At 39.6% G+C, this 12,423-nt stretch overlaps 1 protein-coding gene across 47 annotated transcripts in view; it reads left to right on the top strand.

Moving 5' to 3' along the window:
• The window catches only part of ARPP21 (cAMP regulated phosphoprotein 21), a 200,448-nt gene that overhangs the window by 156,024 nt on the left and 32,001 nt on the right, over nucleotides 1-12,423 (top strand). For all 47 annotated transcript variants that reach the window (XM_005500016.3, XM_065051908.1, XM_065051906.1 and 44 more), the window contains one exon: nucleotides 5,086-5,212. In XM_005500016.3, coding sequence (XP_005500073.2) covers nucleotides 5,086-5,212 — 127 coding nt within the window. The remainder of the gene's footprint in view (nucleotides 1-5,085; nucleotides 5,213-12,423) is intronic.

Raw genomic sequence — 12,423 nt, 5'->3', positions numbered from 1 at the left:
TCAGTGTTCTAGTAGGTTGGCTGTCGTGCCCTGTATGCTGTTGGAAAATAGCATTGGGAACTTGGGTGGAGGTCCTGTGAGTATGATCATTTCCTTTGGGAGCTGAAAGGACAAGAAAGAAATGCCCTCCAAGCCTACAAACCCAGTGGTACTTTATTTAAATTACTAGCTTTTGTATTAAAGTTCAATTAAATGTTGCTCTACAGCTGCTCTCCAAGATTCTCTCTCCCAGCCTGCATCACAGCAGAAGCAGATTGAGTTTGAAATGTCATGCCTAAGAAGTGGCAAGAGGACTCCTTGCATTTCTTTTGCTGCTTCTTTCATCACAGCTGTTCCCCAGATAGACAGCAGAGTTGTGGTTTAATAGCCTGAAAATAATGATCTATCTACGTTCATCCAGTTGAGGAAACACAAAACCCAAAACAAAACACCAAAAAACAACCATTACTCTGGTTTTACTGAAAGGAACTTTTAGTAGCAAATTCCCGTTTGCTTTCTGTATCACAAATAGCAAACATACATCTTTACTTTCTTTATTTTCTTCTATTTTTCGTTTTCTTCTCTTTCTGATGGTTTTTCTATAGCACTTTTGGGCCCAGACTCTCCAACAAGGGTCCACATTTGGTTTTTGCAGGACTCTCTCATTGGTGCTTGTCATTGCTCTGCCTCTGCGAGTGAAGAAATGGGAAAACTGTGAGTACGATGCCAGTGGGAAAGCATACACTCCTTTTAAAGTTCTTTTCACCTCTGACTCATTGGCAAAATGATGTCCACAAATGAGGTGGCATGAATTCTTGGAGAGTCTGGGAGAAGTAATACACATGTTGAGGGATTTTTTTCACCTGAATTAATTCTGTGTCATCATTTTAACCATCTCTTTGCAAAAGCCCCCTCCTATAGAGTGCATAACTACCATAAGACAAAATCTTTATTCATAGCATGTCTCTTCTAGGAAACTTGTTATGAAAAAGACTGGGGAGTCATTGCAACTGACTGGGTCTTTCCTTGATGATCTCAAAAGATGACATTGAAGGACAGGCCTTTAGCTGTGCACAGGCCATTATTTTTTTGTTACTGTTATTGTAATTATTATGGAGGATTGGGAGTAGGGGAGGGGAAGAGACAAATCCTTGAAGAATGACTGATCCCAGTCAGATACTGGGAAAAACAGCACCTCCATGTGTCCTTACATCACTGTGGTGTTTGTTGCCTTCATTGCCATTCATGCAGCTGTAGCTGCCATTAGCAGTAGTGTCAGCATCACTAATCAACTGGATGAAGCTGTTCAACCAAACCTAACTGGTTGTCAGTGGTGTCAAGAGAAGGTGGGGTACCTCTCTGATGGCAGAATCAAGCTGTAAATCAGCAGAGAGATAGGTTAGGAAAGCAATATCAGTCTGAAAGTTGTGTGTAATCCTCTTCCGTGAGGAAATAACCAACATACCTGTGGACTCAAGGGATGCTGTTAGAGAGCAGTCTGAGGGAGACCCAGCCTGGTAGTGGGTTTTGAACTGTAGGTGGGCAGAACAAAACAGAAAGCTGATGCTGTATTAAGTCCCTGCCTGTCATCTAGAGACAAAGCACATCAGAAAAAGGAAAAAGTAATGCCTGTTTGTGCCATTTCATGATTGTCTCTGAAGTGATGTGCCCAGTTCTGTTACAGTGTTAGTTAAATAAAGAAAATGCTATGTATGAGAGGAAAAATACAGATGTGTTGGAATGGTCAGCCTACAAATTAGGTGAGTATTCACCTTCAAAATAAGAATATCCATGGAGGTATGGACCGTCTGTGAACTATTTTCATGGTATTTATTAAAGAGGAGGATTTTTCACAGTGTCAAGGATTATGATCAAGAAGCAGTGCTTTTAGACTAAAGAAGGCAGAATTTATTTAGGTTGTGGTCTTAGAAGCACATTTAAAAAAATTCAGGGGTTTTGGTTGGTTGTTTGGTTGGTTTTTTTTTGTTGAATAACTATGTAGCTGTGTTGGCATGCTTGTTAGCATAGTGGAAACCTACTGGTTCTGTGAATGACATGTGTTAAACAAGCAGAAGGTCTAAGGTGAGATGGTTCGTTCACACGGGAAAGCAATTCAAATATAATTTGACATGTCAGTCAGCTGCTCAGCTGCTACAGAAATGTAATGTTTTTTTGTTGAGAAGCACATAAACAGAGGTGTTAGTAACACTGATGTAATGAGAAACTAAAAAATTCAAGAGGGTCAGAGTAGACAATGTAAGTGATACTTGTTATCTCTGATCCTTCTAATTCCACTCTTCAGTAAAGTAATATCAGAAAGGATAAATAACGTTTCAGCTATTGGCATAGAGATGTACTCAAGACACATGAAAATAGATCCTTCCAGACCCTTAAACCACCAAACACCCAAAATTTCTGTGTGCATATTTTAGACCAAGCCCTTCTTTTGATGTCTAATATCTTAAAAAAGCAAACAAAACAAACAAAACCACAAAAAAACCCCAAACCAAACAAAAACCACAAAACAACACAAAAACAACCAACCAACCAACCAACCAGCCTCCCCCCAAAAAAATCCACAAAAAAACAACCAATGGACTAGAAAAAAAAACACATCTCTTCTTTGCAAGTCATGTATGCATGATTACTACCAAATTCATCCATTAATCTTTCTAAATGAAATTATTTTCTTACCCAAACTCCTATTACTAACATTTTTCAGCCTGATAGATTGCAGTGTGATAAGCTTCTAAACGGAGTATATGATAAATGTATTGCAATGAATTGAGAAAATGAGAGAAAGGGAGAAAATCCTTTGACTAACTGGTATATTATCTGTGTGATAAAAATAAATGTTTCCAAATTACTCTGAATGCTTCAGTGTATGTATATATATTTTTGTCAAGCATGTTTAACTATGAATCTCCTTTCAAAACCTATACTCTTTAGGCTGTGTTTTAAAGTTAAAACCTACAGACTCTTTCCACAAGAGATAATTTGCATTGTTCTCATGATCCTATATTTTCAAATATCCAGGGGTTTGTCTGTGCCTGGAGAATGAGGAAGTTGAGGATAAATCAAATGAATTTAAATCCTTTAAGTCAGATTAAGCTGCAGCCAGGAGAAGTGAGAGTATTTCCAGAGGGGCTTAATATTCTTTAAATTTGTAGAACATGATAATAGAAAATGAAGAATATTTGAGAGGATGTCTACTCTGTTCCCCAGCTTTGACTTGATGTAGGCTGAGTCTTCTCACTGCTTTCAGATCTCTTACTTGAGAGGTTTCCACAAGATGTGTTAATGACACTGAACTTGCCTGATCCCTTAATACCTTGCTATGGTGTTTAAAGAGTGACTTTTGCTCCTTAAATGTCTGGGTCAGCTTTCCTATACCTTCTGGCTTTTCTTTGCAGAGAAACAAATTCGTAATGATTTTATCAATTTTGCAGAGGTGTTTTTACTTTTGTTAGTTTAGCCATTAGGTGTCACTTGCTATTGTCTGGAGGGAGGTTAGTTTACAGCATTTTCCAGTCAAACATTATGTCTTTCTGGTATTCATTTGAATCTGGCTGATATTGTCTGGGGGGGGTGCAGGGTGAGAAGAAGGGAAAAAAGTATTTCCATTGATTCAAAAGCAAATGAATAGACCTTGGAAGAATAAATGGGTATTCAAGCTCGGGACTGATAGGTGATAGTGACTAAGTTGGTCTGATGGCTGAGTCCCATTTTGTTGATCCTGATACTTTTCCCACCGCAGTCACCCATTCAGTAATCTTCTGCTTACCAAATTAGTCATCTATACCCTCATCTCACCTATTCTTTTGTATCTATGCCTGTTCTCTTTCATCTGACATAATCTCTAGGAAAATTTCTGATCTCTCTTCTGACGTCCTAGCAGTTTACGAAAGGATATAGTTACCTTTACTCTGTTAATGCTTTCTGGGTGATCAAGCTGAATGAGGCATTCCAGGAGCATTTCTTCCATGTGAAAAAGTGGCAAAAACACTTCTTATTTTCATATTAAAAAAAAAAAAACAAAACAAAACAGCATTTGTCTTTGTGCATATGTCTGAGTAGGGTAAATGCTAGACAGAAAGTAAAAAAATATTGTGTGATTTATAAAGGAATGCTGACAGATGTTGCAGAAGTCATGAGAGAATCAACATTCTCCCAAGCCTGTGTCTTTCTGCATATGCTGCCAAACTGTGTCAGGTACCTACAGCATCCACTGCAGCTGAAAATGAAAAATTTTGAGTGCTTTGAACTTGCCACGGGTCAGTTGAAAACTGTTTCGCTCAAATGTCTCAGTAACAGTGGTATAGCATGTGTGGGAAAAACCTTTAGTTCCAGTCACCCTCAAACTTCTATGTTCACCTCCGTGATAAGGTGATGTAGTACATGTTGCTCTGTAATGACGATAAGAATAGAAAAAAGAAGCCTATCTGACAGATTTCTGACTCAGTGCCTACCCTCAGCTCCTGTAAGAAAACAACTACGATTGTTTTTTAAACTGTAATTGTATTCATACCAAGTATGAGAGAGGCTTTACAGTGAAATGTTCATGTAAGGAAGGAGGAAGCTGTTAAACAAAAGCGTGAATTTAATTGTTTCTTACAAGTGTTATGGGCACACACTCTCCACCTTTCCCTCTATCTCACCTCTACATGTTTTTCTCCAGGCCATTCTTTGCTTAGAATTGACCGTTTTTTCCAGAGTTCACTTTATGGTTCAACATACTGCCTATACGTATTACGTTGTTCTGGAAGATGGTGTTTTCAGCTGGTTTTCTGCAGCCATTTGATATTTTACTGTAATTTCTTTGGTATATGTATGTAGCTTTTTATGCATCCTGTCCATTTTTGTCTCTTCTAATTGCAGTTCTTTTTCTTCTGTTTCTTAAAGTATCTGAGAAGAAATTTGGACACTGATAGCCCTTTTCTTAGCAAAGCTGAAAGCAAGCAGCAGTTCTTGAAGAGACATAATGCAAACCTCTCCTCTTACTGTTACCACTAATATGCTTAACTCATTCTCTTTCCAGTTCTGTTTTATTTTCTGAATCTTTGATCTTTAAAGTCCATAGTTAGCTGCTGTTCCCTTTCGTTGCAGATGCCAGTGTATTATTACCCATCTGGTCAGTACCCTACCTCAACAACTCAGCAGTACAGACCCATTGCCTCAGTTCAGTACAATGCACAGCGGAGTCAACAGATCCCACAGACTGCACAGCAAGCAGGTATTTATGTCTGTTACTCATTTCTTCAGCTGCTCGCATTGCCCTTGCTGGTGAAACCTATTGATTGTGTTTTAGTTTTGAGTTTGAAAAGCAGAGGAGAAAGTTGGTCATTGTTCTGTTTGAAAACAGAGTGAAAATCACAAATTGATGAACCCTTTGCTTGTTGATATGGAACCACGGAAGAGCAGAGGTTGTGTTCTCCAGCACTGCTGTCCTGCGTGCAGTGCTGTGTCCTCAGTGTCGATGCTTCACATGATGGGGCATAGAGAAAGCCGGGAGGGAACTGGTGTGGGCGGCCACATTGCATGTTCAAGGCAACCCTTGCACTTTGTCCTTCATCATGCAAACTCCCCAAGCATTTTTAAGGCTACACAGTGGACGGGTATGCAGGGGCTGGTTGTGCTCCACCACCTTCTGCTCTCCCTGAGCTCAAGGAGCAGCAAGGTGGTCCATGTGGTTGGTGCCTGTCAGGACCAGCTCCCTGCAGCGATGTGCAGCTGGAAGGGGGGCCGTTACACTGTAAGAGAGTGAGTAGCAGGTCTCACAGTGAACCGGTCTCTTTTCCTACTGTGTCTTGCCACTCCTGATGACACCAGAGTAAGAGGGATGTAGGCAGAGTTGGGATGGTGTGTGTTGAGGGAGGGCAGGGATTGTGCTTGTGAAAGGATCCTCACATTTCAAGGGAATAAACAGCTCTGGGTTTGGAAGTGGTGTTTTTTTCTGTTTTTTTAAGTTCTTGATCATGTGTTTCTTTAGTGCACACCTCCAGTCATAGGGTGTCTCAAACAGTAACTCCAAGGTGGGTGGGGGTATTGTTTCCCAATAGGTCTTGCAATTACAGACATGCCAGGTAGGACAAAGCATTCATCTTTCTGTCTGAGTTTGGCAGAAACCTTTCTGAATGGCAAAGCAGGTTCCCTGCAAAGACATTTATGTGAAAGTCTTTTAAGATGCAAGTCAAGAGCCCAGACGTGAGACATGAACAAGACTTACAGGGTCATCCAGCCCGTCAACCTGTCTCTGTAATGCGACTGTTGGCAATTTTGTTCACGCTCTCTCAGGCGCTCAGGGAAACAAAGACATGGCAAACACAGCTATAACTGAGGAATTGATTACTTCTTTTTTTTTTTTTTTAAAAAAAAAAAAAAAAAAGCTGTTCTATGTTCTAATAAAATGAGTGTTGTTTTGGTCAGTGTCTTGGTGACTGTGTCTGCTTTCATAACTTTGTATTTAAACATTCCTGGGAGAGAAAGGGGTGAGATATTGCACAGAGATCATCAGTCTCTTCTGACTTTTCCTGCCTGACAGTCTGGTACCGTATTTATTGTCGTTATATAGTAGGTCTTTGAACTTAAGTGCAAATCAACTTAGATGACATTATCTGAGTCTACTGTATTGTTATAAAACCATATTTATCAGTTTAATGCTATATCCACAGCCTAGTGGAGATTATGGCAAATGAAGTGCATAAGAGATGGTCTGAAGCACTTGAGTGATGTTCTGGAGAAGATCCAGCTATTTGATCTTGAGGAAATCCTATTTTTAAAAATATATTGTAGCACAGGAGTTGTTATGTTTGAGTACAGACAATGCAGAGATGCAGATGCTAATTTTGTTTCTGTGTTTACTACATCATTTTCCTTACATGTTTGGAAAACGAGTCAAGGAATTTGTGTAAAATATTTAGCGCATCAGTCTTCTCCTGCAATTCGCTCTTCCAGCTGCCTGCTCAGTTGGAAACATTATTCTTCTCTCTTGTTTAAAAATGAAAACATTGTGACTATGGTTTAAACTCCCTGCTGTGGTGATGATTTTAAGCATTTAGCTGTTCTCCGATCTTGAGACTTGGCTGAGAACAGATTTGCCAAGCTGGTTCATTCCTTTGGGCTCAAATGCATCCTTTCCATTAGTCATTGTCCGAGTGTGTGATAGTCATGCCAGAAAGCAGCTCGCAGTTTCCTGTAGATCTTTTCTTGGAGATGGTGTGAGGATCAATCGAATTTATGTTCCATTGGCATTTGGAAAATAACTAGCTTTCCAAAAAGCCACATATTTTTTACAGCATTATGGTACGGCAGTAGATGGGCTAGTGGCACCTAAAGAGAGCAAATACCTTCCACCTCGTGCTGCAGCCATTTGACAGCAGGGCGGGTGTGCTGGGGTGCACCTCTCCTCTTTCAAGCTGCTAATTTTGAGGAAACTTTTGAAACATGGTGTCGTTGCAGCTTCCACCTCTGTGTCAAACGTGATAGAAGTTAGATGTAGAGCTCAAAAATTTGCTCTGAGGGTTATCTGAGAAAAACTGTCAAGAGTAATCACACTCATTTTTCCTTCAGAAACTAGTTCTGAACACAGGAAAAACATGGAGAAAACATTTAAATCTTCCTAGAAAGTTGTATGTGATGGGAATACAGCAATCAACAAGCAGGCATTTCAGACTGCACTTTTCCTTCCCATGCAGACTTAGTTTCAGGTTGGCACATGAGCAGGTTGTGCAGGAGCCGGGGAAAACTGGGGGCAGGAAAATGAAGACATGACAGAGAATAGCACTGTCAAAACTTAGCTCAGGTCAGGAATATTGAGGATGGGAAAGGGGGAAGAGGTGGGAAGGAGGCAGATGAAAAGATAAAAAGTTTGCCTGCTTGGAGGAGCTTTTGGAAGCTTTCAAAGCAGCAGCAAGGAGTTCAGATCTTACTTTGCCCACTTGGGGCTGCAGAGGTCAAAGTTGGATCTAATGCCGGCAATTTGTTTTGATTTTTCTTAGAAAAGGTCTCTTCAGGAGTGGAGCGATATTGATGACTTTTACAGCAAACGGCTAAAGTAAAATGTCAGCACAACATCTGTGATGGCTAAGGGAGCCTGTACTCTCTCGTGGCTCGGGAAGGAGAGCAATATTAAGTTAAAATGGCTCCAGGGCAGAAAAAAAGATGAGCTCACCTAAAATTCGATTAGAGCTCTGGCAGCAATAAATCATTTGGAAGGAAGGAGGAGAACTTTTTTGTGTTTTTATTTACCTTTTTAGTTTTATTTGTTTTCCTTAACGGCTGGTTTGTATGAGAACATAAGTGACCCACTTTTGGCAGAACCCTGCTACAGAGGGAGTTGTGTATGAAGTTTTTATAAAAACTTCTGCCATTTGAATTATGTTCATTTCTGTTAAAGCAAAAAATGTGGTGTCTGACAGCACACTAGCATGATCTGTAAACAGAAATACCTTCATTTCACTCAGATACGTACCATTGTTGCTCTTTTTCATTTGCATCTTCTCCACCATTCTTGTGTCCAGTCCTGTGCAAGTCAGAGTTTTCCAAAGTGTTGCCATTGAGTGGGGCCAGAGTCAAGCCAGCATCTGTCCCACTGTGGAGTATTTAGGACATCGTAAGGGGATTCTTTGGGTGTGTTCAGGAAGCTGTTCTCAAAAACAGGATGCTCATTTTTCAAACTGTGTGGATATGTTGCTACTACTCATTTCTGTACTCTATTTAGGATACTGTGGGATGTCCAGTTCTGTAACCACATAGAAGAAAACATTATTTCTGTATTCTCATCTAGCACTACTCTATAAATTGCACTTCTAACATCATCAGTATATAATTCTTTAGTAACTATCTCTATTTTTGTAGCTTTGAAAGCTTTCAATCCTAGTTACCGTGCTTGAATAGGAAAATAGAGATATACTGATGATAAATCAGTAGTGATTTGTATTTTACTATGATAGAAGATACCAGCGATGGGTTATTTTACATCTGTGTTTCTGTAGTTGCATTCACTGTAGCAAATGCTGTGCACTTTGAGGATTTTTTTAAAGTAAGTCATAAGCATGAGCTGGATAACTACATGCATGTTACTTTGGGATATGAAACTGTTCTTATTGCCATTCACAAATGAACAAGCTGCAAGAAATTACATTAGTTTTTCCTGCTTGGGTTCATTGTTTTATGTCTGCCTTGTGTTCCAGATAATTTCAGAATGCAACAGAAATTTTATGGATAAAATAATACTTAGATCCTCGTTCAGGTCTGCTTCTAAAAGGCAGTCAGCTTGGTTTATCACACAGTTGTAAGGTAAAACTCGGTGTTGTGAGATTAAAGCCAAGACCTCCTCTTTGTCTTCTGAAAGCATTTGTTGCCATGAGCTGATACTGAGAGGAAAAAAATAGGGGAAGGGAAATGTGCAGCACTAAAAAAAAATTGGTTTGGTATCATGGTCATTAGAGAACCTTATAAAGCAGCTTTCTACCTTCATTAGCAACCTGACAAGAGCTCACGGTCCATGATTTGTTTGCATAATTCCATCTATAATTTTTGTGCTTATATAAACATAAACAAGTTCAATTTTTAAGTATCTAATTATCTGAAGAAACTATTTCTTCTACAATAATTGTTTTCTGCATTATTGAAACAGATTTGTTCTTGAGGTGTCCATCTGTGTTTAATGCTATATTTCTTTTTTTCATCAGATACTGCTGCTTCTGAAAAGCATTGCAGGGGGGTGTCTCTTATTTTTTACAGAGGCTTGACAGGAACAGGACGGACAGAGCGCTGTTGTTTTAGATAGTTAAGCATAGTACTGCGTTCATTAACATTGGTGTGAGGCTTTGTAATATTGAAGCATTTTATGAAATGCTAGGATCAGATCAAGGAGTTAGCAGCAGTAGCACTAGGAGGACTAAGATGAAAATTTTAATCTTGAACTGATCCACACAGATGTTATTAGTTTCTGTCCAAGTATTTACATTTCTGAGCAGCTGAAACATAGAAATGTTACATATAAAGGCTTCCATTTTGACAGTGTTTCGGGCCAAAAGAATCTACGAGGCAGAGTTCAGTTTTCTTGAATCACATCTGGAGGGGAAGGAGCCCTTGGTTTTTGTTTGTGGGTTTTTTTTTTTTAATTTGATTTTATGATCTGCTTCCAACTTTAGGCATTCCCATGGTGTGAGAAACCTGGATGCCTTGACCTGAGAGGGTTTTAAACCCACGTGTGAACTGCAGGGGAGATTCTTACTGGGATTTCTGCTGTTCAGGGACGTTCCCCATCTTTCTTAAAGTGTTTTCTCTAAAGGTCTGAAGGACTGGAGAATTAAGTGCATGAATGAGAAGGGCATAAAGCAAGAAACTAAGGTCTTGCTGTTATAGTATTTCACTGTTGTATAGGGTGTGTGGTAAAGATTAGGTCACAGAATCACAGAAGGTTAGGCATTGGAAGGGACCTCGAAAGATCACCCAGTCCAATCCCCCTGCTGGAGCAGGAACACCCAGATGAGGTTACACAGGAATGTGTCCAGGCGGGTCCAAGATCCATCTACCTCCTTAGGTTTCCTATTAGCCTACCCATATCAAATTTATTACCTAGAGTATCATACCTGGATTTTATTCCCCTACTGCTGAAGGAGGAGTCTGTGACTGAATAGTGCATTCAAGATTTAAGAAGCTTGCTGGGAGACCCAGGATTTGGGCTTAAAAGTTACAAAATTTCTAGTCTTAGAAAGACTAATCCTGCTGTCCTTCTGACATTAGGCAATTGTGCTGTACCAATACACAACCAGCATTCAGCTTTACAGAATATCTGTAATTTAAATTAATAGCAGAATTAATACTATCACACTCCCTGCAGTGTACTTGATTCTGGAAATTAAAAGGCAAAAAAATCAATTTTGTCAAAAACCTTTGTTCTTCCTCAAATGACTTGTTAAATTATTCAGCATACACATGAAGAGAAAGCAAATATTGAGGGAAGAGAACACCAGTAAACTTGACAGCCATAAGAATCTTAAGACAGGCATTTATCTGTTTTTTTTTTTCTTTCAAGGCTTCTGAAGTTTTGTTTGACTTCTGTAGCACTAATTAAAATCTAAGCCATTTCTGACAGTGTCCCTAGGGTTTCACACTAATTTTATTTTATTTTTTTTAAAGAAAATTAGTATGTGTTAATCTCTTGTCAGTTAATGTACAGGAGCAAGCAGAGAGAGAAAAGATTTCTAACAGCATTGTGCAGTGGATAGGACTTCAAAATAGCCTCTGTAGAAATTGCAGAGGCCACACTAAGACGTAGGGAATGCTCTAAGGTGTTCGACAATGTCTCTAAAGAATCTTTGTATATCCGTCTTTGCCACAAAGAGTCATACATCATCTCTTGCTAATTCTGTGCTGGATCAATGCACAGTGCTTCCGCTTCTTATGATGGAATTTTCCAACAGTCAGTAAGTGAGAGGTTTATATTGTAGTCCTTGAGAGCAAAGTCAGATTTCATTTTTTGTTTTCCTTTTTAAAAAAAAAAAAAAATATATATATATATATATATATATTTATTTGTTTCTTTTAATTAATTTTTCCTTTTCCAATACCGTCCTGCCATTGCTAGAACCAATGTAGCCCCACCATCAACAGAAATGCTAGAAGGCCTCTCTGGAGGGGCAGAGGCCATCTCCAGGTCGGCTTCAGGCATGCTGCTCACAGTAGGTCTGTAGGCTTTGAGCCTCAGTTTTCTGAAACTTTCTCACAGATGAAAGCATGAAATGGGATAGAGAAGTGCAGGAGGCCTTTTGGGTCTCAGCTAATATTTGAAGAGATGATCTGAGTGTACACCAGAGAGCTGCACTGTGCGGGGAGGGGTGACGTTTACCTTGCAGTTGCTATTGATTGAGGATTTAAGAATCGAAGCACACTTTGCATTTGTAAAACCTGATAGAACGAGACACTTATTTAGATTGGAACATGGCAGAATAAATGCGTGTGAGTATGAGGTGACTGGAAGAAGGGCCACAGTGTGTGTTCAGTGTTAGGGCAGAGAAACTCAAGAACGATGTCCCACTAATTTAAAGTGGTGCTCTGCTGCCCAGACTTAATATGTAAAAACACCCTGGTGCCTTTACCTGAATTTTGATCAGCCTTTCTTACAGTCAGTTATTGTTTGCCTGAACTGTCTGCAAGAACAGCATCCCTCTGCAATTGCAAGGATGTTTTCTGTTTGACTCGCCAACAGTAGATATATAGAATGTGTGCATTTATATAGCAAGTGAGCAATTGTCCTCATTTCTTTTTTGTTTTTTTTGTAAGTGAAATATGGCTGATAGTGTGGCTGTGTGAAGGAGACGGGTCTTGTGTCTTCCCCAAGAAAGGAGCTGGTTTCCTTAGCAACAGGCGTGGATATGTAATACCTCTCCAAAGAGTTCTTCACCTCTTTCCCAGGTCTTGCTCCCTGTTGCAGCT

Source organism: Columba livia, chromosome 2 (assembly GCF_036013475.1).
Source record: "Columba livia isolate bColLiv1 breed racing homer chromosome 2, bColLiv1.pat.W.v2, whole genome shotgun sequence".
In the NCBI taxonomy this organism is placed as follows: Eukaryota; Metazoa; Chordata; class Aves; order Columbiformes; family Columbidae; genus Columba; species Columba livia.
Note: the sequence above shows the minus strand (reverse complement) of the source record. Positions and strands in the feature narration are given on the sequence as shown.